Source organism: Takifugu flavidus, chromosome 20 (assembly GCF_003711565.1).
Source record: "Takifugu flavidus isolate HTHZ2018 chromosome 20, ASM371156v2, whole genome shotgun sequence".
NCBI lineage: Eukaryota > Metazoa > Chordata > Actinopteri > Tetraodontiformes > Tetraodontidae > Takifugu > Takifugu flavidus.
The window spans coordinates 5,075,673-5,100,920 of NC_079539.1; the positions used below are offsets into that span (position 1 = coordinate 5,075,673).

General features: G+C 44.7%; 1 protein-coding gene across 20 annotated transcripts in view; it reads left to right on the top strand.

The window, feature by feature from the left end:
• The window catches only part of rapgef1b (Rap guanine nucleotide exchange factor (GEF) 1b), a 29,540-nt gene that overhangs the window by 3,021 nt on the left and 1,271 nt on the right, over positions 1-25,248 (top strand). For 2 of the 20 annotated variants that reach the window (XM_057019582.1, XM_057019583.1), the window contains exons 1-26: positions 68-272; positions 10,466-10,611; positions 11,103-11,281; positions 12,449-12,605; positions 12,690-12,781; positions 12,853-13,002; positions 13,770-13,820; positions 14,309-14,435; positions 14,523-14,709; positions 15,896-16,414; positions 17,179-17,381; positions 19,091-19,252; positions 20,849-20,995; positions 21,444-21,536; positions 22,248-22,321; positions 22,417-22,522; positions 23,081-23,156; positions 23,346-23,430; positions 23,695-23,787; positions 23,878-24,063; positions 24,210-24,294; positions 24,386-24,480; positions 24,578-24,656; positions 24,736-24,837; positions 24,941-25,038; positions 25,112-25,240. In XM_057019582.1, the coding sequence (XP_056875562.1) occupies positions 194-272; positions 10,466-10,611; positions 11,103-11,281; positions 12,449-12,605; positions 12,690-12,781; positions 12,853-13,002; positions 13,770-13,820; positions 14,309-14,435; positions 14,523-14,709; positions 15,896-16,414; positions 17,179-17,381; positions 19,091-19,252; positions 20,849-20,995; positions 21,444-21,536; positions 22,248-22,321; positions 22,417-22,522; positions 23,081-23,156; positions 23,346-23,430; positions 23,695-23,787; positions 23,878-24,063; positions 24,210-24,294; positions 24,386-24,480; positions 24,578-24,656; positions 24,736-24,837; positions 24,941-25,038; positions 25,112-25,240 (3,500 nt within the window). In that variant the 5' untranslated portion in view covers positions 68-193. Of the gene's footprint in view, positions 1-67; positions 273-1,193; positions 1,390-8,820; positions 9,008-10,465; positions 10,612-11,102; positions 11,282-12,448; positions 12,606-12,689; positions 12,782-12,852; positions 13,003-13,769; positions 13,821-14,308; positions 14,436-14,522; positions 14,710-15,895; positions 16,415-17,178; positions 17,382-19,090; positions 19,253-20,848; positions 20,996-21,443; positions 21,537-22,247; positions 22,322-22,416; positions 22,523-23,080; positions 23,157-23,345; positions 23,431-23,694; positions 23,788-23,877; positions 24,064-24,209; positions 24,295-24,385; positions 24,481-24,577; positions 24,657-24,735; positions 24,838-24,940; positions 25,039-25,111; positions 25,241-25,248 lie in introns of those variants that run through there. The other 18 variants (XM_057019584.1, XM_057019585.1, XM_057019586.1 and 15 more) reach the window with 18 other exon arrangements.

Here is a 25,248-nt window from a genome sequence, read left to right on the forward strand (position 1 = left end):
GATCCCCTGCGCTGCTTCGAAGCGCTGACTCAAGAGAGACCGGTCATGTGGACGCGTTAGTTCGTGACTCATTCTCAGCTGTGCGAATGAATGATGGCTGCAGAAACGCTGTCCCGACCGACAAGTCGTCCGTCCGGACGCCGAGCGTAACTCTCACCGTCAGAATCGCGCCAGCTGCTGCGCGAAGCCTCTGATGGGTAATATAAGCTGGAGGAGCCAGGGCTCCTCAGGGGACGCAGACTCTTTACAGGGGGACCTAGATGAGGACACAGGTACAAACTGCTGTTGTCGTGACGGGAGAAGACAAAATGGCTGTTGTGCGATGTTGCTTCGGACCATTAAAAGGTTATTTTGGAGTTTACAGTCAAACAAAAGCGCACTTTGCTTTTATTAAGCCTTTTTTTTAAATGATCAGTCTAGTCTAAGCCCACTGTCACCAGTTTTAGTCCTTTTTAATGTAAAGCTGAGCCGCTGGCTGAGCCGAACGCAGGGGACATTCCTCTCTGTGCTTTTTGTGTCGTGTGGCTTTATTGAAGGTGCTCATTTGCTCCGCTGCAGTTTTGGGCGGACCCGGTCCGAGGAGACGGCTCTGCGGAGCCGCATCTTTCCATTGCAGGCTCCTCTCTGTCTTATCACCCTCACATTGTGTAGACAGGAGCCATAGCTCCGCTAATCTGGGCTCATCAGGTGAGGATTTGTCAACATGCCTGGTCTCAATCCACTTACACAACACCAGGAATCTGGTATTGGTTTTTTATTTGCACAATCTTGGTGTTTTTCCTTCAGTCTTTCCACCTTTGCAGTTCAGGCTGTTTGTTGACACTAATGTGTCTCCGATTTGTCATTCACCATGATCTTGTGCTTTTCCCATTAAGATGTGTGTGCGGCTCTTCCCAGTAGGACACAGAGGCTCCATAATTAAGGAAGCTGAATCCCAGTCGTGCAATTACACAATGTGCCTTAATAACTTGTTTTGGAGACAGGCAATCTGTGGCATAGTCACCTTAATATATCTGTTTATTTCATCCCAGCAAGATGTGTGTTTGTGTGTGTGTTTGTGTGTGTGTGTGGGGGGGGGGGGGGGGGGGGGGGGTGGGGGGGTTAGAGGTAAAGCAAGCAGAACTGAGAGCCCTGACTGAAACTTGACATTTTTCAGTTCTTTTTCTGCAGCAGGAGTTCAGTCGCGTTCACCTTTCTGCACACTTTTAAACTTGTTGCCACACGTGTGACATGGAGGGAACAAAGCCGACACATTTCAGGCATCTCCACTGTGGATAACGGCGAGGAAACAGAAGGAAGTTGTCTCTATTCAAGGCAGCCAAAGCGAAGCGAGCAGCAGCGTGCGTGGGGAGTAGCTTGTGGCCTCGGGGCACATGAACACCCTGGAAAGTGAGTTTTATCAAGTCCTACGCGTTTGTATTGAGTGTGTCAAATCAGTCAGACTCCGGGGTGGCATGGCTGGGTCAGCGCGCTGGCACACAATGAAGGGGATGTCCCGCAGTTGCTGCCAGTTTCTGCTGCCAGTCTAAATCAGGAATGGAGAAAAGTTGGCGTCGCTCGTTAATAAAAACCCAGAGATGTTTTCAGGGAAGAATATTTGTTTTGTCTGGACACATTTATCATACTCATTATCATATTTTTTCTATCAGACTAAAACACTACACAGCATGTGGTGTTTATTGTTTGCCTTCAATGACCCACTTTCTCTTCGATGTTCCTTCTATGTTCCAACCTAAATGAGAGGATATGTTTTTATAAAGGCAGTAAAGCACACTGGTGTATTAATGGGGAAAGAAGTTTCTGGCCCACACCTTATGCAGGTGACCCTTATTATCTATTATTATACAATCAAAGACACTCATTATTGTGATGATGTGCTTGAAAATCAACACGGAATCAGCTGGTTTAGCGCATGGTTTGTTATTCTTCTTTGGCAAAGTTTGTTCATCAATTACCTGCTTATTAATGCGGTTGTTTTGTTGCTAATCAGCTTAGCATGCGCGGCTGTGACAGGTGACTAGAGAGTGGAGTGGAATCGTGTAGGTATTGTTATATCCTGGATTTCTGCAGCAGTGTCAAGAGAGTGATGAGCAGCCCGCGATACAGACGAGATCGGCTTTGTGCATCTGTCGGATGCAGGACGGCAGCACCGCCCCTCGTCGCTGGAGGCCATTTACTCAGAGAAAGCCGCTGCTTATGCTTCTCCATCTCTCTGCAGCGTCTCTGTCATGTAGTTAGACGGCGAAGCGATTGGCTGTCTGGCGGGTGTTTGTTTCTGCGTGGGATCAGTCTCCTGTCTGAAGTTTTGTAGCGTCTGTCGGGCTCTCAACGTGCAGCTGCTGTTCACTCAGAACCCGCTGGTTGGAGATCAGTGTTTTGGAGCTGTCGCGTTGTCTCTGTTCTGGTACCGCTTGATGTTACAGATACTGACAAGCTGGGTATTTATAGTACTTTGCGGTTCTTTGGTCTATTCCGTTCACCCAAGGTGAACCAGGGTGCCTGCCAGGCGCCCCGCTCAAAGGCCTTTAGTAGAATGCTAGTAAATGTGGCCTAACCAGAAGGTCACCTGAATGAGCGTCATGACCTGTCAGCTGCTGGTGTATCATACTGAGCTGCTTTGTGTGGCTGTGCGTGGAAGCTGCTGTTAAGTGTCGCCTGTTTAGGTGAGGTAATTGGTTACACAGAGGAGGCTTTCGGGCGGCTCCAGACTGCAAAACGTGTCCAGAAAGGAGGGAGCGGTTCTCAGCGAGGGAGACAAGGGACAGGAAATGGTGCCAATGGCCTCGGCGTCAGGGGGAAGGAACGGGAGGGGTACCCAGGACGATGTGTACGTCTGTGTGTGTGTGTGTGTGTGTGTGTGCGTGTGTTTGCCTGCCCTGCGATTTCCCGCTCGACCTCACATGGGCTCTCACTGCCCTCCTATAAAACATTGCGACCGTGTGTGTCACAGTCTGTTTCCTCACCCATCGCTCATGTCATATCAGTGGAACTGGGAGCTGTCGCCGCAGCTTCTGTATCACAACAGGAACTTTAATCAATAACAGAACTTGGACACCAGCTAATTAAAACCTACGGTATAGATTATGGAGCGTTGATCAATGATCCTCTTTTTTTCTTCCCCGTAATTGGAGCGTCAACGTCTGCTGATGTGTTTTCCACCACTGTTGCTGATGCTGTCGAAAACAAGCCTCTGCAGCCTTTTGCTTGCTGTTGAATAGTTTTGAGGGGCTCTTTGTGCGCTCATTTTTGTCTGTGTCGGTGGATATGTGTTTGCATTGTTTGCACACATGCGCGCACATGCGCCTGTCTGACAGGGGACAATCGAGTGACCCAGGCCTGAGGGCTCTCTCCACAGCTTTCATTATAACCCCGCTGACCTGCTGTGCCAACTGCTCCCATTTACTGTTCCATTAACACGTCCATTGCCCCATATGAGCCTGCAGCTTATATTGGAAACCTTACAAAAAAACAAATCCACCATGAATGCAAAAGCCGCCTCGTGCAAATAAATTGCTGCTGCGTTCATTTAGTGAGAATCAAGGAGATGATAAAGGGTGAATAGGGTGACAAATGGCTGCAGAGTACAGAGTAATAAATGTTGAAAGTCTTTGGGTGTTTGTTCACTATTCTCGGAAATTCTCGCCACTGTGCGTCCAAGTGTCGCGGCCTTCTTCAAAATAGTTTGATTTTCTCAGTTACGTTTTTAGAACCACACAACAAAAAAAAACCCAACCCTCATTAGTGGACTAAACCTGAAACAAAAGTACTAAATGCCATAATTGGGACACAGCTAAATGGTAAAATCTGATGATAGATGATATAAAATAAAAGTCTTTGACCTTCAATTTAAATGTGAACAAATGCACAGTTTGTTTAATTTAGGAATATCGTCCCTCTTTGTTTTGGCAGTAACAGCCATGTGAGGAGCCAAAAGATGCAGAAAACCATTTGTAATGAAGTGCAATTTCATTTGAAGGCACCAATGAAAGCTTGAGACTAAACTAAAATGCAGTAGCAAACTAAAAAGTCCATCAGACGTGCATTTATGGAGACGTATATGGGCTGAGGTAGGCAGTAGGCACACTTTAACAAAAAGCCCTGTTATCATAATGCCACACGTATGGCAGCAGACCAGTTGTTGGGGATCCTGACATTGTGAAACTGTCAGAGTCAGCAGGATGTAAAACTGATACTGAGCCAATACCCCCCAGTATAGCCCAGCATCCACCACATTTCACCCTAAAGCTGTGCAATTATAGAACTGGGAATAGTCTCTTCAGACCTCAGGAGTCATGGGTGCATAATGTTGTTAGATTAGTCTGACTTGTGTTATGACTGTACAACCTGATATTTAATCCTCGCGGTGGTTTCCAGACATTCTTCTCTCTCAATCTTTGTTTTTTCTGTCAAGTTGCTGCCACAATGTCAATGTTTCACTGTCCTTTTGTGAACTAGCTTGGCAAACAAAGCATTACAGTCAGGGCCTGGGTCAGGTTTGCACCAGTGGTTATATGTGGCAAATTGGAACCTACTATGCATGATAGGAGGCTGGTGTCCAGTTTTTTGCAATGTTCCATTTGAATCTACAAGCTTCAGTAAAAAGACTTTTCACTGGCAGTTTTTCTTATAGTAGTTCAGAGCCTCTGCTGAAACAGTCCTCTCCAAATGGCCCTTTTCCAACTACAAATATTCCGGCTTTCTGCAGTGTGAACACATCAAGGATGGGGAACTTCCAGGAAATGATACTGGGACCTGTGGCGTAGCTGTTTAAGTCAGGGTTAATCGGGCTTCACGTGACGTTACCTCCCAAATATGGTAGCAAGTTATATTGAAACAGTGTTGACATCTGTGGAGCAATTGGCAGAAAGCAGCTACTTGGCTAACGTCAGTGATGTGTTCAAGGTTGGCTCAATAACCCAACTGTTACGCAAGGGTAAATTGAGTGTCCCGATGGTGCGTTCAAACGCGGCTGAATATATAAAATTACTTTTTGAAATCAGAAACCGGCTTCTTCCTTAGTAATCAGGTTATTGACTGGGCACGAAAACAGCCACAAACAAAAGTAGATTGCGAACAAAATGGCGCAAACCGTGAACAGTGCAGCAGAATTTTAATGAGTTATGGATTTCTCCCAACTCCAGCCTGACTTTGAGGGAAAAACAAACAAACATGAAACCGTACATATGAAATATAGATCAAGGAACGAAAGCTGTGCCTCTTACGGGAAGATGTTGTTCATCTTTCCATGATGCGTGTTTCAGTTTTCCTCTCTGGAGGTTGGAGTAGGTTGTAGTGAAGGCATCACAGGCTGTGGTGTGAGAAGGGACATTTTTGTCCCAGCCCGCATTTGCATGTCGAAGGTTGTTGTTTCCTGTTTTCCAGCTAATACAGCTCAAGAAATAAAACCACTCAGTGGGTTTAAAGGTTTCCTTCTGATCATGTTTCTCAGAATGCAATGATTTGACTCATAGCGGGTTAATGACGTCTCGTTGATGCATCGTCTGTCACCAGCCGGTGTCACGATTGACACAAGCAGTGACACAAACGCTGCATTTTCTTTATTTTCTTTGTTGTTTAGGTCTGTTTACTGTCGCAGAACTCAACGAAACAGGCTGCTCTGAAGCGGATATGGTTGAGTCTTTCGCAATATGGATCTACATTATAGATCCACGTTGTGTTGCATGGACTCACACTTAACCACAGTCGCCTGAGCCGTCTGTTCCCATGCAACCATTATGCAGAACTCTTCCATCACCACATTGATATTTGCTTCTGGCCATTGACCCATGGATGGTGGAGCTCTGCTTTTCTAGTCACTGACATTAGGAGGGACATGGTTGTGTAAGCTTTTAAAAGCTTGTGGCTGAGGTCGATTTTTGTTGGTTTTTTTTTTTTTTACTGTTACTGTAATTCATCAGCGTCTGGTATTTGAATCACCAATAAAACTGTTTATTTTAAGATGCTACGTGAGTTAGCTTTGCAGACTATTGTTTTCTTATGTCATTATGCACTGACCAAAAAAAAAACAATGTATGCATCTCATGGGCTAAAAAAAGGAAAACCCAAACACTCGCTGGTGTTCACTGAATCTCGTTTACTTTCTCACGATGGTTTCGGGCTTCTCACAGCTCAGCATTGAGCAGCACAACCTGTTAAAACCACCAGCTCCCCTCTTCCTCCTCGAATCAGCCATGAATAAACGCTTCTTCATTTTTCTTCCTGTCCTGGCACGAGTAAACAGCTTAGCTCGCATTCTTTCTCGTGCACCCATGCATATAGCGCCTGTGATGCTGCTTGCTGAGAACTGTGGGCATCTAAGGGATTCGTATTCAACTTTAAATACCACCAACAGGAAGTTACCCGCTACAGCGAAGAGGATAGATAATTATTGAAGGCCTTAATTATTTCCTGTTGAATGTCCTGGCTTTCCTCTCAGTTTTGGTTCCTGCTGATAATCACATTTGCCTTAGGCTTGCATTCTTTACACTTATTTTACACCAAGTTTACTGTAGACGTGTGATTCTTTGTTGGGTTTTTTTTGAGGGACAAACTTGCAGGACTCCCATTTCCGTTGTAATTATTTGAGTTACTTGGTTACTTAGTAAAATATCAGCTTGATGTATTCTATTTTTTAGACATAAACTGAAAACCTTAATTTTTTAAATATTTTCTCCTCTTCAGTCGCTTGCAGGATGATTATTTTACTCATTATTTCATTCCTTTATGAAGTTTTAAGATTAGGCCTGCGCGCTTTCATTGCGTCGCTGACATTGACGGGAGTCCAGCAGACGGTGACAGCTGGGTGTAACCCAGTGCTTCTCAATTATTTTCTGTTACGCCCCCCCCCCCAGGAAGAAGAAAACATTTTGCGCCCCCCCCCCCCCCCGGCCGTGACTATAATTAGTATCATTTGTCTATGAAATTGTTATAAGTACACCTCTGCATAACATTGTATCCTTATTAATATTAAAGAAAACAAAAAAAGAAAGAAATATAGACCAAAGCGGGATGATTGTTGCCAATATTCGGCACGTTTTTGCCGAAAAAACTCAAGCGGCTGATCAGCGTGACTGGGGTGTAATGTCTTTAAGTGACGCCTTCATTTATTTGGCTCCATGCTGTCCTGCCAACATTTTAGACACAGTAAACACACCGGTCTTTCCTCGTCTCCCACCGTAGTCGCAGTGAAGCCAAGCGCTATAAATGCTTCGTCATATTTCCTCGTCTTAGCTTTCGGGAGACTTTCGTATGTCTCATTATCTCCGTCTCTCTCCGCCTTTCTTTTCATCACTGTTAAGTATTTTTGGTGGTTGTTCACTGCACTTCCTATCTCTTGCTCTGTGGTGTGTGCGCGCGGGATGTGCAATTACACTTTATTCTAGTACGGCAAAAAAAAAAAAAAAAAACATGTTCTCCGGGGTCACACGCGCCCCCCCTGGCATCGCACCGCGCCCCCCCAGGGGGGCGCGCCCCACTATTTGAGAAGCGCTGGTGTAACCTTAAGCTCAGCATCTATCTGTCCACCCGGTTTTCACCCTATTTCTAGAGCGCTGGCAGCAGGGTGGGGGGGTGGGGGGGTGGGGGGGGCAGGTTCCAGCTGTACTGTAGATCACACCTATTTTAAACATCATCGCACATCGATCAGTCAGTTCTCCGCTGATCTGCAGCAGCCTTTTTAAAATGAACCAAACGTTTCCTCAGCACATTGTTGCACAAGGTTTGAGACCCAATGGAATGAGACAGTTGGAACCCATACAGTTCATGATAGCGGGACTGGAAACATTTCAAATTCCTGAATGGGCCTTATATATAATTCAGCAACAGAAATAACCAGGTCATGCCTGGCCTCTTGTTTTATGAGGTAAATGAGTAAATATGTGAGCCCAGGGAAATATAACCATGGTGAGGTGTATTGCATACATTCAACAGTATATTATTATTGCTAAACACCCTTAAATTTACTCTGTTTGCATGCATGTGTGTGTTTATTTGTTGCGTAATTAAGCTGCAGCAGAAACTTGTAGACCCTCAGGGTTTTTATTTTTTAAACGGTTACATTTAAACGCACAGTTTCAATCATTTTGTACGTTTCGCGGCAATCTGTTCAACAAGAAAGCAATAATACTGATTCAAAATATGGTTTAGCGTGCCAAATGTTACGCGCCTGTGCGATTTCCACTGTGCAAATTTCAACCAAGTGTGAGTTGCTGAGGCCTGGCTCAGCAGAGTCTGCGTGCAGACCTCGGTGGGACAGCAGTTTACAACAGCAGATACAGACTTCACCCTTTATGGAGTTGTAACCTCACTTTACTGTTTATCAGGCCACCTCTGCTGCTCTGTTTCAATGTATTTTAAGCGATGTAGAAATCTGGGGGCCTCAGGCGAAAGATTCTACAAAGTGTTCATTGTTCGGCGGCAGTTCCTTAAATGCGGACAGTAAAAGTCCGCATTTCACGGACAGAGTTCAGCATAAATGGTGGGACGTGGACATTTAAGGTGCACTGAGGCACCGACCTCTGCACAAACAACAGGGTCTAAGAATGTTTTCACTGTGGTGTTTCTGTCAGTGTTTTACTGAGTCAGATTAAGTGAAAGAGACGTTACAGCCAATGACATCACCATCTCATAACTCTAAACAGCAGCAGGCAGGCAGCTGGGGAGAGAGGGTGGGATGGCTCGCCGCCTCGTCTCCGAAGGGTGGAGGGGCGGAGGGTGGATGCTGTGTAACACCACTGTGTTCTTCTTCTCTCTCGCAGACTTTCTCTCTTAACACTTCATTTCTTTCTCTCGATGACATCATTTCCATGCCGAGGCAGACTTCCAGTGTCCTCTAGAGGAAAGGGGGTGGGGGCGGCTTTCGCTTTGCAGAGCTGAAGAGTACGGCGGGGAGGCTGTAGCGAACGCAATAAGTAACAGAGAAGATGGAGAGGCAGCCACGTCTGCATGATAAACATTTGAGCCGTGGGGCTGCAGCCGTGTCTGAGGGACCAGCTGTATCTCACAGCCTGTGAGTCACTGTCACCGCTTCTCCATTCTGGGCCCTCTATAAACTCACACATATTTCCTCTGAGCCGGTTCAAAATTAGATAGAACATCCAGCATATGTGACGTGAGACACAGTCGCTGTACTCAGGCCAGGAATACAGAGGAAAATAGGTCAAACATAGGATTACGGGAGTCATATGTAGTCTGCTGCGGTATGAAAATCATATGCTGTACTTGACACTTTAAATGAAGCCATGCCAGGAGAGCAGAGCTGACTAAAAGTTGGAGTACAGGCTGGGAGTATGAAAGTCTTCTGACACTGTCTATTCAGGCTGCTGAGGTGCACCAGAGCACCCTACAATCCCATGTGCTTCAACACATTGTTCATCCACAAAGCTGCTTGTTGCAGGGTCTTTACTCTTGCTGTCAATCCCCATCTTTTTTCTTACATTGCAGGAGAACGCGCACGTGGTGTTTGTTACACCTTAGTGACTTAAAAGAGACCAACAAATAAACTATTGTACACTTCTCTTTGCCATGACATTGAATTGTTAAAGAAGTATTCCAGCAATGTTGATCTTATTTAGGAAGATAAATTTGCTCATTACAGATGTGAATAATGACCTGTTTGGATATTAGGAACTGGGTCAAATGCAGATTAAATGTGACTAAACTGCCTTGAGATTCATTTCCAGTTGCTGACATTATTGAGTCATGCCACAAACTGTTAGTAATTTGCAGACTATGAAGCTGTTGTATTTTTAGTAGCGCTCAAGATAGCATTAAAAGGATAGCATGGCATAAAAATAGCTTAATGAATCAGGACTGACTTGTTGAAAGTGTTCGTCTACATTTTAACAAGACACGTAACTGTCCTTGACTGTCTCTGCAAAATGTGTCTCCTTGCTGTGAGATATGTGCAATGAGGATTACGGGTGAGGAAGGACAGTAGGCTGGATGTTTCTGTGATGAGTAGATCGATGGCGCACTTGAAAGCAGCACGCAGCTCGCTGTCTTCTTTTTGACATGTTCTGCCAGTAATTGCATTTTTCTTCTTGAAAACCAGATATAAAGATGTTGTATGTCCACAGAGGGAAAGAAACTCATCACTTATCTGTTACAATGTGTATAGAATCATTTCTACACAAACCTATAAAGGGGGGAAAAACTGTTTCCAGTTTGCCACATGTTCTGATGTGGAAATCGCAACTCGGTGTTGAGGTTGGGGTTGTCCCGTCAGAGAAACCAAATAGATTATTCTAAATATGTGGCTTCTTCTGTTTGAAACTGCTTTTATCTTGCTGCTATAGTACTACTAACCACACTCATCTGCCTGCTCTCTCATTTCTGTGTACAGACGTTTGCATTCACACACCAGTGCAGCCATGGCTGTGCCTCTCATTAACAGTCACATCTAGGTGTAATAATCAGCGGAAACAATGCAATTATTTGATTCTTTTTTGGATTCTACTACTTTTAGATTCACAACGGTCCCATCTGTCCTCCTTCACAATGAAGCTAAAGGACAAGTTTCACTCCCCCAAAATCAAGAGGACTCCATCCAAGAAGTCCAAGCAGCTTCAGCCCGAGCCAACAGCCAAGAGTACTGAGAAACCTGCTAACAAGGTGTGTGTTTCTGCATGTGTGTGTGTACCAGAACATAATTGTGTGTGTTGTGGGAAGTACACCGTTTTTTCCTACATGATTCTGCGCCTTTGACTGGGAGATGATTGTTTTCCTGTTTCATGTGCTGTGTTCTCTGTACTCCATTGTGTCTGTGTGTACACGGGTTTCTCTGCTGGTTCCCACAGCCTACCCGTGCTTCAGCTGGCTTTGCTACAGCAGGTGTCTAAACCTATATAGACATGAATTGAGCTGCTTCCTGAATGACTTCCACCACGCCCTCTTAAGGATTTTAGTGTAATGAATATATTCCCTAGGAATTGAAAGACCCGCTTGCTGTTGCACCAAGATGGCAGCAAGCCACATAACTTAATAGCTGGTGCTGGAAATGATGAGAGCCATTATAAATTTAGTGCGATTGTTTATGTTGAGCTTGCAAGAAGGTGTTTTGTTTTTCCGATTTAAGGCACTCTTTTGTTTTATTGTCTTTCCAGAAGGTTAGCCGACTGGAGGAGCAGGAGAAGGAGGTAGTCAGTGCCCTGCGCTACTTCAAGACGATTGTTGACAAAATGGTTGTGGAGAAGAAGGTGCTAGAGATGCTTCCAGGCTCAGCCAGCAAGGTGCTCGAAGCCATCCTTCCTCTCGTCCAGGGTGACTCCCGAATACAGCACAGGTAAGGGGCACACTTTTATGAAATGCTAGCCATCTGTAGCACATAAAAACCTACTGATGCATATTCTGTAATAAGGCCACAAAGTCTTTTGCTTAAAATGGATATCAGCCTGTGCTCTCTGGTTGCTGGGGATGACGTGTCTTTTCCCTCCAGATGTAAGGGCAGGGCATGTTGGAACTAGCATCACTGAACAGATTGTAGAGATTGGAGTGTTGTCAGAGGCCCTCCCCTCAAGGGCTCTAGTGTGTGATGCCTGAAGACAAAAATGCTTTTCTTCTTTTCTTTTTTTTTAACTTATGTGCGATGTTGTTCATTGTTGTGTCGTTTACTTCAGGCAAACAAGAGTAAATTTTACTCATCCTGCATATTAACTTGCTCTTAGCCTCTGGTAAAACAGACAAAATAGCCCGTGCTCAGCTAACGTTGCGTGTGGCCTGTGTTTTTTGTTTTTGTTTTTTTTCCCCAGTCACTTTGTACGAAGCTATAGAGGTCAGAGGTGAAGCAGTATTTTTGCTTTGCTGCTCTGTTTTAAAGCAGTTGATGGATTACTGCTGCAGCATGGAGGAGCAGCCATTTCTCTTTGAGGATCTGACTTCAGTCTAATGGATTCCAAGCTAAACAGAACCTGTTCATTGGTTTTTTTGTCTGTTACATGCTCAGAGTACGGTACTACAATGTTGTCTGTATTAAACGAAAGGTATATTTTTCTAATTAAGTTTAATTTCAACACAAACTAAAGCTTGTCTATAGCCTTTCTTAGTCACAAATATGATCCCCTCTATTTCAGTTCCGATACCATGCCTCAAATCCCTTCGCTCGCCTCTCCAGGGCCTTTCATTTGCCTAATGCCACCACAGTGCTGAGCTGTGCTCATACACTAGATGAATATTCCAGCACTGTGAATTATCTACAGCATGTTGGTGCAGGCCCTTTCCACACCCTATTTATTGGTCTCATTGTGCATTCACTACAGGCCGAAACAACACTTCCCTCTCCAAGTGTGGTTACACCTTCTTTAGTTTGATTATTTTTACTTTGAAGTTTGAAGTTGGCTTATTCTCTGCATGAGAACCCCTATATATGTAATTTAAATAAACAAGGAGATTTGTTGAGGGGTAATGCCTAACCTCCTGTTTTCCCCACCCGTATGCGTCTCCCATTCAACAGTTCGGCGCTGTCTTCCTGCCATAACCGAGTTTATCAAAGTCTGGCTAACCTTATCCGATGGGCGGACCAGGTGATGCTGGATGGCATTGACTTGGAGGACAAGGAAAATGTGGCGTCCGTCACCAGCGTCATCAAAGCAGTCCTGGATGGAGTCAAGGTAGGCCATAGTAAAAGTGTTAGCGGTGTTTTTTTAATGCTTTTCCACGGTTCTGAAGCGATCCATGTTGTTCTGTTCAAACAGGAACTGGTTAAGTTAACCATTGAGAAGCAAGAGCAGCCATCGCCCACAACGCCTAACAAACCAGCCCCACCTGTTTCGGCCCCAGCAGAGGGGTGAGTGTAGCATCTAAACACGCTCCCTAAAACACGAGTAGTTCATTTATTCATTCACATTATCTGCGTAGCGACCTGCCAGTGGAGATGCCTTCGATAGATCGGGAGCAGGAGGTCTCAAAGAAGAGCAGCACCCCTGCTGAGACTGCCTCTGAAACACCTGATGAAGATGTAGCCCCTCCAAAGCCTCCACTTCCGGAAGCCAAAATGGCCGAGCTCAGGTACAGATGGTTGTTCAGTGCAGCTACAGATTTCTGCTTCTGTTGCAGCGTCGCTACAAAAATATTGGTTGAATTAAAGTGAATCCTGAAGGAAGTGGAATAAGCTTATAATGAAGGAACAGACCATTTCTGCGTTAACCGTCTTGTTAAGTCCTGATTCTTTTCACCTGAAACAAGTGAAAATGAAATCGCCATAGTGGCCACAGAGAACGAAGCGTTAGCAGAAACAGGAAATTAACAGTTTACATTTTAAAGTGAAATTTGCAGATCCTCAGGTGCTCTCTGCTCTGTGGGATTACTGCCCTGTGTTTAGTCACATAACACATGTTTTTGCTTGGAATACTGGCCTGGTTTTAATCTATTTGTGAGGACTTGCTGGTGTGTTGCCCTTACTTCCTGTTTACTGTTATTGTCTGGGGGCTGCACACTCTGCTTACATGAAACCATCCTTTACACAGAAGTACAGACTGATGATAACAAATGACAAGCAGCACTTCTATGAATAAACACACAATCACGTCCAATCAACCATTAAAGTTGAGTGACAAAAGTTTATTGCAGTTAAGATTTTGGTATATTGTATTTTCGTTGTGCAACTGAGCTGCAAATACTCAAAAACTCCAACTTCCTCACAGTTTTTCATCTCTCACTTAAATCACGGAGTCCTTTGGTTTGTTTGCTGCGCCGTTTCCCGTCTTGCCTCACTTTTTCTGCTGTCTCTCTCATTGTTTTTCCCATTGTGGTTTTCTTTTGGATACTGGGTCCAGAGCACAATTGAGTGCTGATGCTGGCCAAAGGAGACCCTCTCAGAAGGAGAAGTATGTTAGACCATCGGACCACCCGTCTCCATTTGTAACATCCCACCCTAAACCTCATAATGCCTGGGATTGGATGAAAGTTTGACCTGCATGGTTGCGTTGTCCCTGAGTTAATAACCTTCAGGGTATTTCCAGATTTGATCATCCAATCAACAGGCTGTTCAGTGCATGAAAGCGTGTGACTGACTTCAGATGTGCAATGTCTCCTCCTCCATCCCCATTTTGACCTGTAATTAACTCACAAACCTAGGCTAGATAAGCAGGGCAGATCGTTACCATACCTGAGAGTGGCTAATAATAAATACCCTTTATCTTGTTTTCCCGCAGGTGTGAAGATAATATCTGTTCATGTATTCATACATTGGTTTGTGTGTGTATACATGCCTGTGGAAGCCATATTTTGTGTTTTTGCTTCTTTGATCCTGCTAAATTTGTTAACATTGCCACCTCTTTTACTTATTTCATTATTTATATCTATCTACAAACAGCCCACCACCAGCTCTTCCCCCTAAGAAGCGGCAGTCAGCCCCTTCCCCCACAAGGGTTGCAGTGGTCGCACCAATGAGCCGTGGCTCCAGTTTGCCCTGCAGTGTACACAGACAGGTGAGGAACTGGGTGAGATAACAAAGCACTTTCAGATTTAGTTTAGATCATGCCAGCATACAGACCCAAATATTCTTAAAAAAATGCAATCTGTCTCAGCAGCAGGACTACGAGCAGGAGTTCCTGCAGAGACGCTTCTCCGGGGGGAGTCAGTCGTACGGGGGCGACTCTCCACGCTTGTCTCCGTGCAGCAGTATGGGGAAACTTAGCAAGTCGGACGAGCAGCTCTCCTCCATAGACCACGACAGCGGTCAGTGTTCGCGAAACACCAGCTGCGAGACTCTCGGTAAGAGTTAACATGGGATCAAATCTGGAATTCTTCAGCATAATCCCATTTGATTTAGATTTGATTATACAATTCTCTCAAACATAAGGGTTTAACTGAATACATTTTATTCTTTCCAGGAGAGAAAGTAATAGTGCAGCCTTTATTGGAACCCTGATTAATGATAACTTGCTAATTACATTTGACTTTTCTTAAAATAAGTCCACTGAAATCAAAAATGCAGAATTTATATGTTCCTTAAAGTTGTGAAAGTGACACACACAGATGAGGTGTGTGAGCTGGATGAAGAGATTGCCATCTATAGGCAACTGCAGAGGGGAGAAGTGTGACATCATGAAGAGCTGCTCTCCAGTTGTGTTGTTCCATTACTGATGTTGAACCTGCTCTTCAGCTGTGAAGACATTTTTAAATATGAAATGCTTCTATTTTATTGCCGATGTCAATCAGTTCAATGGACCAAAGCATTTATTTTATGTTGCCAAGAAAAAGAAATCGCCTAGAAAGCACAATATTTCCTTTTTAATGTATAGATTCCTACATTTCATATTCAGTATATTTGTTTTAAAGATTGAATTCACTTAATTGAATTCACAATTTACTTTTTTCACTGTGAGCCAACCAGCATGTTAGCTAGACCTCTGTTAGATAAGGTCATTGACATTGGTTTGATATTTATTATTAATTCCTGTTCACATCTCTTGGTGGTTCTTATTCACTTCACTCATTTGCGTTATGAGTTTCAAAAAGGCAAAAAAATATTTCCCTTTTAATCCATTTTAGGGAAATGAAAGATGTAAACGATTTGGACGTGTTGCTTTGACTTATTAAAATGAGTCTGTTATAACTGTAGCGTATTATTTCCAGCCGCCCACTGTTATTGGCTGCTATTATTGGCTATTTTTGGTTGTTATCTATAAGTTGATCTGCTCGACTTTTCTCCTTAAGCCAGGGACAAAATATAAGGTTGTTACTCATTTTGGAGTTATTAAATCTGGAGATTATGACAGTGAGTCACTTCTAAAATAAAGCCAAAAATTAAACTTGGCCTGTGATTAACCTTTGCAAATAGCCACCATTAATATTTCTCCCATCTGTTGGGAAGGTGTTAAAAATAAACGCTATCCTTCAGTTAATGTTTCCGTTTTTAACTTCACGATGAGTCACTTTCTTTTTTCCTTCCTTTCAGACAACACAGAGTGTTACGACCCGGATTATGACTTCCTCCACCAGGACTTGTCAGTTGGCGAAAATCTCCCTCCCATACCCGTAGGAGGGTGTCTGAGCCCCTTACCCGAGTCTCACAGCGAGTCGTCCTCCCCGGTCCCCGGACAGCATCCCTCTCACCCTCGCTTCATAGCCCCGCATCAGCAGCCAGAATACTGGACACCGCAGCCCAATCAAACCCATCCTTTCCAGTCGGCACGCATCAGCGCCCCCCCTGCCCTTCCCCAAAAGAAGCGACGCAGCACACAGACGTCTCCCTTCCCTGACGCTGGATCCAGAGTGCTGTACGAACGCTATCCCTCCCAGTATGACAACTTGTCAGAAGAAGAGCGACACCCCACCCCACCATTTCCCCTTTTCACACCCATTTCACCCATGCCCCAGACGAATGGGGGGGTGTTTGTTGCCCATTATGGAGCCAGTGAGAGTGCTGATGTACCTTCCAGTCCGCCGCCACTGCCGGAAAAGAAAAGCAAACACAGTAAGTGAGGGGGAGGAGGAGATTGGGTGGGCTGTCGAAGTGATGAAGCCAAGAAAGAAAAATGATCAAAACAAGTGAGAGCACTGACAAAGATTCTAAAGAAGGGATATTTTAGGAAGCGATTGAGGAAAGGGCAGTGGGCGGGCGGAGTTTGGAGCAATTTGTCATCACTTCATTGAAAAATTCCTTAAGTCAAGGAAATATTGAGAAGATGCCGGATACGAATACCAGGAAGTGCTACAATGATGCAAACGTGGGGCACAAGGGGCAATATTTGGTCATTTCCTTCCTGACCCACAGCTACATCACTTCCTCAGATGCTCGTGTATTATGTCATTCCATACCTTCATTCCGATCTCATTGTTTTCAGATAGACTATATATCATAATCTATGACGACAACACTGCGGTTTTGTAAGAAGGAAATATATGTTATCTTGACAGCCGCACCCGGCTGATCTCTTCCTGGGTTAGTTTTTCATAAAATGTGTGTTCCAGAGAGGCCAAGAAATGAAAAAAAGAACAAAAGAAGTAGGCAGGGGTGTGTTTTCAACTCACATTACAGGAATTGTTGGATCTATTTTTATTTTTAAAGAGAGGGAAAATCAGAATAAATCAGCCTTTGCTGTAAAAATATGACAAGTGATATATGGTCCTTTATAAAAGAAAACCAGACTATCGGATTTAGTTGAACTCACAACAAAAGAAAGACGTATTTCATACGAATGCATTGTTCTTTTTACCTAATCTATCTTCATCTTTCAGTTCTCCAGTACATGCAGTTTATGGAGGACTACTCCGAGCCACAGCCATCAGTGTTCTACCAGATGCCACAAAGCGAGAGCATCTACGAGCAGCGAAACAAGCGCTTTCAGGAGGTCTACGGCTTCAATGACTCTTTCAGCAGCACCGACTCTGTTCACGAGCCTGTGCAGCCTCCAGCGTTGCCCCCGAAACAAAGGCAACTGGTAAGGCCACTGAACTGATGCTACATTCTGCATTAAGAAATGGGCACTTAAAACACGGTATATTTCTCTAAAAATATACATTTTTTAAAAATTCCCGTAAGTCCCCATTCTCTCTAAAACCTTGATAACACGGAGTCTTCTTTGATCGCTCTTTAAATTACTGAGATTGTGCCAAGGATCATATTAAAGTTGTTTCTTTTGATTGTTATTGGCATATCAAAAGAACATTAAAAACCCCTCTGCGGCAGAGGTTTGGAACTCGAACCAATGGCTGGGAAGCCTTCCAGTGCATTCCTGCGGTCATCCTCGTCAAATTTCCCTTTCCTATCTTGTTATCTCTTTCACCTCTTAAATCCCTCCTCCTTACTTCCCACCCGGTCGTTTTCTGGAGCCACAGCGAAAGGTTTGTGCGCCGATGGAGTTGTCTGGTTGGTTCGCGAGTGATAAGACCAGCCTTTATCAGCCGCCACATCAGGCCCCGTCCATTTATCCGATTCTGGGTCGATGTTTGGCTTAATTGAGACCACTGTCTCACAGAGTCAGTGGGACGCAGGGAGAGACGGCTCATAGAGCGCTCACACTTCGGTGAAGCGTGTAAGGCACTTACACAGCACTAAAAAATCCTTCCTCTTGTTAGAGTGATGAGGTCCATCTGGAACAAGCTTTTTTCCCCTCCAAATATGTAAGATATTTTCATAGATTTATTGAATTTTTCTCTCGATATGATGTCACTGCTTCTTTGTTCCACTCCCACTGTTTAAATGGTGGTGGTTCAAAAGAAGTATTGAAATGTCAATTATGCCGTTTTTATAAGTATTTTCGAAATCTTTGAATAAGCAAAAGTGTAGGGCTATAAAACTAGCATGTTGCTGTGTGTGGGCAAACTATGATTTAACATGTATAAATGCTGTCAGACGTTCTGCATCCTTGGTAAAAACAGTGCGTGACTATAGCAGCTCTCCGCTCATGCCACCTCAGAGTCTTTCTTCCTTTTCCAGCCCCTTTGTGCAGCCACATACGTGCATCCGGTGCCATCAGTGAAACTGCACTCATCTCTGCTCCTGCTGCAAGGCCTAATCTGGCTTCATGTTTTGGACTTGATGAGCCCGTGGCCCAGTGGAATAAGCCTGTTTGCCTCCTCCATAAGCCCGTGTTCCAGGCTTACATGCTTTGGGGACTTTACACGGCTTTTCAAAAAAAAAAAAAAAAGGAGGGGAAAAAAGTAATTTCAGCTGCTGTGTGGATAAGGAAAAGGGCGGCAAAAAGCAGAGTGGATAATACTGACCCGGTTTAGAATGTGTTGTCGTTGGCCTGGTTTCTGTAAGGCTATTAAAGCTCGGAACCTAAAAGGAGTTTATTGGATGCTGTAAATGATAAATGTGCGTAACCTATGTGCTTCTTGTTGAACCTGCCAAAGGGGACTTAACTGTAACTCAAATACAGCCACGCTGGGAGGGTCAAACAGTGGTAGTCTGCAAGATGACCTGCTAAAATCATCTTTAGCCTTTCACCACTTTGACTTTTCTACTGCTTAGCTTTGATTAAATCTGCTAATCTCTATTAAATCTAACTCACTCTTTATTTCTATTTATCAACTGTCCCCTTTTCTTTACTCCCTTAACACCCTCTTCTCCTTATTTGCCCTTTCTAAACCCCGATTACTCTCTACTTTCTTCCTTTATCTCCTATCCTCTTTATTCCCATCTCAGGCCTCCCACTCTTCCTCTCCCTCGTCCTCCTCCTCTTCTTCTCTGTCCTGCCACCTCCAGCCGTCTGTGGCGGCCATGGAGGAGGCAGGCTCTGGGTTGGGCCTCAGCATGTCCGTTTCTAACTCCTACCTGATTGGACAAGCGTCCTTGACCACACCCACGGTGAGTTTCCGACACCCCCATCCGTCCACCACCCTTTCTTTAATGTGGGTGCTGTGTGGTCCTGGACTGGCCCAGGGGCTTGACCTGTGTGTGTGCTCCATATGTGATACAGTCTGTTTATCTCCCCCCTGCCCGTCTATGCTTTCACGTGTGGCCGTCCCTCCAGGGTCACTAATGTGGTTGCTGTGTGGTCCAACATTTTATCCATTCACCCATCCATGTGTGCTTTGTGTGTGTTTTTGTTGTGTGTTGTGGTTTGGCCGGCATTAGTTGCGCTGTCATCACAGTGCTTTTGAGTGTGTGCAGTTGATGATGTGCTGTGCAGTGTGTGTCGCCGAAATGGTTCTCAACGTGATGGGTCATTATTTGACCTTTTTCCTCTCTGCATTGAATGAGGTGTTTGTGTCTGGAGCAGCACGTCCCAACATCATCAGTACTGCCAAGCCTTTAGCTGTAGGAATATATAACGTTCATTTGGACTGGAACCTTTCGACCACTTTTAATGAATAAAATGCTGTGTTCCTTGGCTACTACAGACTTGGCTGTATGCTAGTGTTTTTGGGAGGGGTTGACCTATGACGACCCTTTGGTGCGGGCACCCTAAAACACAAGGTGTGGATCTCCCTAAGGATATCTCCAGTGGAATGCAGCACCAGATGGACCTGATGGAAAACACATTCCTCCTTTTCCATGTCTTCGCCTCGTCTTTTTTCCATCCTCGAGCACAGAGCTCTTGTTCACACATTTGATGCGGTCCCATCCATTTCTCCTGCCCTCCTCTTCACCCCGCCTTATGCACACACCTCCAAACTTTCCGTTTGTCTGTTTCTGTAGAATGTTGGCATTCCTGAGCTCAATGGGGTAATGTGTTTTGGGGGAGGCATGCTAACAAAGCTGCTTTGGATATGTTGAGTTAAAAGAAGGAAATGCTCAGGCCTAAAATTCTGGGTGATTTTCTTCAATTCCAATTTTTTTTAGAAGAAGCTCCAGCTGATTTTGCATGTCTGTGCATGAAGAAACACAGGCCTTTGTGTGCAATATGTGTCAGTGGTCTGTATATGCCCCACATGCTGGTATGCTGAAACAGAGCTAAAATGTGCAACATGTTCAAACAAGCTCCGATGCCTCCCCTTCAGAGAGGAATTTCTTAAGGTTGACACACAAATCCTCACTCACTTGCACAATAGTGTTGTCAAAGCATCCTTTCCTTGTTAACTATTTCTATTTTGTCATTTGCACTGGAGATGTTTTAGCTGGTGGTGCCGCTGTTGCTTTGATGGTGTGTGTGTGTGTGTGTGTGTGTGTGTGTTGTGTGTGTGTGTGTGTGCGCGCATGTGTGTGTGTGTGTGTGTGTTTGCGTGCACATGTGGGTGAAGGCGCGCAGTGTGCTTCATGTTCAGGCAGATCACTCTTGATAATCCAAGCATAACTGAGGTGAATGGAGAATGAAGTGAACACTCCTCCCTTCTCCTTCCTATTATTCAGCTTCCTTCTGTCTGTTCTGCCTTCACCCCTCTGATCCTGCAGTGCTGTCTTTTTTATTTTACTCTTTACTTCTTTTTCGTTTCCTGCTTTCATTCTTTCCACCAATCACAGAGCTTGGACCAGGTTACCTTGACCAATGCCACCATTCTGGATGGCAGTGGGGGCGGGCCCAATGGTTCCCTGGCCGACTCAATGGGTTCCGTGGCTGTCTGTCTTCCTTCTGAGCCTTCGCTCACTGATTCTCTCCACACCTCCGCGGTGAGCTTACCAAGGAACGATGGAAGCATATACAGGAAGCATGTAGCAGTTTTCTGAAACAGATAATAAAACGAGACACTGGGTTTGGGCAGATTGCTGTGCAGGGTAGTTCAGTGTTGCACAGATGATAATGACACTTGGTTGCATCCTGTTGTCAACTTCACCGCCCACTAACTGCCTGCTGTCTGATTACTGGTTTTAAAGAATCTCAGTTCAGTATGATGCTCTGCATGATCTTGTTTTCAGTAAATACTATACCTTTGCAAATGACGCACTCCAGTGCCACCTGGCGGCAGTGGCGAGACTGACCTCCAAAGGTTACTGATCACTGTACCACAGCAAACCTCGACGAGCATCACTCTTCTTCTTAGCTTTACCATCAAGCCAAATGCTCTGTGCCCCTCTCGGGTACCTTACGCCTGGGTTTGTCCCTCCTCTCTTCCCGTAGAGCGAAAGCGCAAATGACGAGGGCGGGGAGGGAGAGTATGTCAACTTGTACTCATCCAGCCAAGCCAATGGGGAGCTGCCGCTCTCCCTCACAGTAAGTAGCTGACCGCCACGGGTTAAAGGTCAGTTCCATTTACACGACCCATCAGGATATGAATTGATTTGAAATGCAGCGGAGGATTTCCCAGTTTGATGGCAGATCTCATTCCCTCCACTCAAGCGGTTCTGATCGATTCATCTCTTGAGCTGATGGCGATTAAATGGAATGCAAATTTAGCCAAACTTGACTGAGCATGTCTTCAAGTTTTGCAGTTTGCTTGCAAGGGACTTTTGTGTCGTGGGGAAAGATATCCATGCGTGTTCTAACTTAGGTGACCTTTTTCTGTGGCTGTGCTTCACCTTTAAAAGGTATTTACCTTTGCTCCAACGTAATGGATATGTAGCTCCTCTTAAAGGGATTCTCAGTGGGTTTCAGTTTTCAAATAACATTTCCCATAACAGCTTTGTACACTGGTTGGGTTGTGGTGTGTGAGGGTGAAAGCAAAAGTGACTTGTGGGTGTTTGATTGAAGTTTGTGGTGTTGGAATCTTTTTGGGTGTCGTGTTGGATTCTAATTTGTTACTCATCAGCTTCCAGCCTCATCGAAGTGACTCCAGTAGGGTCACGAACCATCTGTCCTCCCATGAAAACCGTACTGCATGCACTGTTCTGGTCCACGCGGTCTGATCTGACTTCATTCATCGTCCTTCACCGACGGTCTGTTGAAGCGAGAGTAAATGACCATTGCTTTTCCTGCAATTGTTAGGAAACGATCACAGCTGATGACCCCACCTCCCAGAAGCCATGCACCAATAGCAAAGAGACTGTGGACAAGGAAAGGTATGGGTGGTAACAGTATTCCTTATCCCATATTACAGGTGTATTTGTCACCATACTGTATATACTGAACCATGTACTGCATGTATTTGTTTTAGGAGGCAAAAGTCGACGGAGTCAGCAGGCAGCGACGAAGAAGACGTAGATGAGCTCACTCTCATAGATCACAAGGAGATCATGAGTCGAATAACACTAAAACAAGAGGTAAGCTGAAGCTCTTCCATTTGTTTTGTAAGAATATGCTGTGACAGAGCTATGTATCACCAGTCTGTGCGTTGTATCCTGTTAGTCCCACACAGACTAAAGTTCAGTGTGACTCAGTCAGATGTCAAATCAGATTGTCAGACTGGCACCTTTAAGATCAGTTGCTGCCCCCTGGAGGCGATTCGGAGGAAATGCAGGGCTGGAATTGAACCGCCCTGCTCTCCTGTGCTGCCTCATCCCCTCCTCCTCCTCCTTTGTCCTGCATGGTGCAGTATGATAGACAGATGTGTGAAAATGCTGCTCAGCATCCTGCATGGTTGGGGGGCAGTGCAACAGAAATGATTCTTAGAAGGAGAGATCACAGAAGATGGATTGCAGTGCCGCTGCTTTTATCACACACAAGACTTTTTCTTCGTCATCAAAGGAGCGGGACAGGTGCTACAAAAATGGGTTTCAAGCTATTCTGCGTCATGGCACATGAGCCATTTCCACTTTTTAGTCTGACCCATCACCCTGTCTGTCATTCATCTTCTGAATTCTCCTCTTTTTTTTCTCCAGAACGATGATGGCCCTGACGTCCGTGCTGGATCGGGAGATATTTTATTAGTCCACGCTACAGAAACTGAACGTAAAGGTACCGTGTGACGACACCTACGCTCACTCTGTGTTTTTTTTAACAGGACAGTGTGCTAATGGGCTTTGAGGTCACTGGAACAGTTGTCATACAACAGCAGTATTTCCATATTCCAAAACAGACTTGTCATGTCTAATCAATTTAAAACCTGAACCCTGATATTTATTTTCTTCTGTTTTGGTTTTGCAGATCTTGTTTTGTACTGTGAAGCTTTTCTGACAACATATAGGACTTTTATAACCCCTGAGGACCTCATTAAGAAGCTGCACTACAGATATCCTTTTCTCACTTTATTTGTAAAATTCCCCATTTCCCAGTGAAATTCATCTTTATCTTGTTTGATCTTCAGCTTTTTTGTATTACTAGTGTTTATAATCACCACAAAAAATATTTTTATGATTGTCCCAAATGCTATTGACATAATCCTTTGAGCATAAACAGGAGCACCAGGACAATAATGGCTCATTAATGTGTAAAATCTCTGTTAATGGAATTTTTTTTCGTATAAAGTTTAGTATTGACCTTGACCCCAGTGCACATACACAAGTTTCTGCCACAGCCCAGACACCTTCAAGAAGCGAGTCAGCAAGAACACATTTTTTGTGCTGGTTCGGGTCGTGGATGAGCTGTGGTAAGTATTTATCCAGAGGTTTGTCTTTTGCGAGTGTTTCACAAGCACGCGAAGAGCTGACTCCTCCTTTTCTCTTCCTCTGTCTTCCAGTTTGGTGGAACTGACAGAGGACATATTGAAACAGCTGATGGACCTGGTGTTCACGCTGGTGTGCAATGGCGAGCTCAGCCTTGCCCGTGTTCTCCGGAAAAACATCCTGGACAAAGTGGAGCAGAAGAAGTTACTGCGCTACACTAACTCTCTTAAGCCACTGGCCTCGCGAGGCGTCTCTGCCAGGTACCACTCACGCGCTGTGATTGCATATATTCAAGCAGTCATTCAGCACTGTATTTGGAAAAATATGATATCAAAAGTTTCACAATCAGTTGGATAATTTCATTCCATCTGGTCTGGTGAGCTGATATGTATCCGTGTCCTAACAGGCCAGGAACGCTCCACGACTTCCGCAGTCATGAGATTGCAGATCAGCTTACTCTCCTGGACGCCGAGCTCTTCTATAAGATCGAGGTAAAGCAGTCATTGCCTTTTTGTTGCTCAGCATTGTGTGAACTCCGACTCCGAGCTGCGCCCTCAGTCAACCCCTGCTGATCTTCTCCAGATCCCTGAGGTGCTGCTTTGGGCCAAGGAGCAGAATGAAGAGAAGAGTCCAAACCTGACTCAGTTCACAGAGCACTTTAACAACATGAGCTACTGGTGAGGCTAAAACGCCCAAAAGTGGCATCACCATATTCTCTCCGCTGGATGATGGTAATTGTTGACTCTGCATGCTTTTATTCTCCTAATCCTACAGGGTTCGCTCTTTGATAATCCAGCAGGAGAAAGCCCAGGACAGAGAGAAGCTGCTTCTAAAGTTTATCAAGATTATGAAGGTTAGTCGGAACTACCCATTTAGGTGTTGAAGTAGCAAAGGAAGGAAATCTTGTAACTAAATTCCTATTTTTTTAACAGCACTTAAGAAAGTTGAATAATTTCAACTCCTACCTGGCAATACTGTCTGCTCTGGACTCTGCCCCCATCCGGAGACTGGAGTGGCAGAAACAGACCTCAGAGGTAACACATAAAATATTTAAGACCTATTTTGTGAAGGCAGTCGTTAGAAGAACTATTTTAAACCTTCCTTAACCATGACAACATGTCCTTTTTTTCCTCTCAGGGATTGGAAGAATATTGCACGTTGATCGACAGTTCCTCCTCCTTCAGAGCGTACAGAGCTGCTCTGGCTGAAGTGGAGCCTCCGTGCATCCCATACCTGTGAGTCCATATAAAACCGTCACAAGTTTGTTTTTGGCCGCCACAACAGCTTCAAAACTCTTTTGTCTTGCAGGGGTCTTATTCTGCAGGACCTGACCTTTGTCCACCTGGGGAACCCAGACTACATTGACGGGAAGGTCAACTTCTCCAAACGCTGGCAGCAGTTCAACATTCTGGACAGCATGCGGCGCTTCCAGCAAGTGTAAGAGC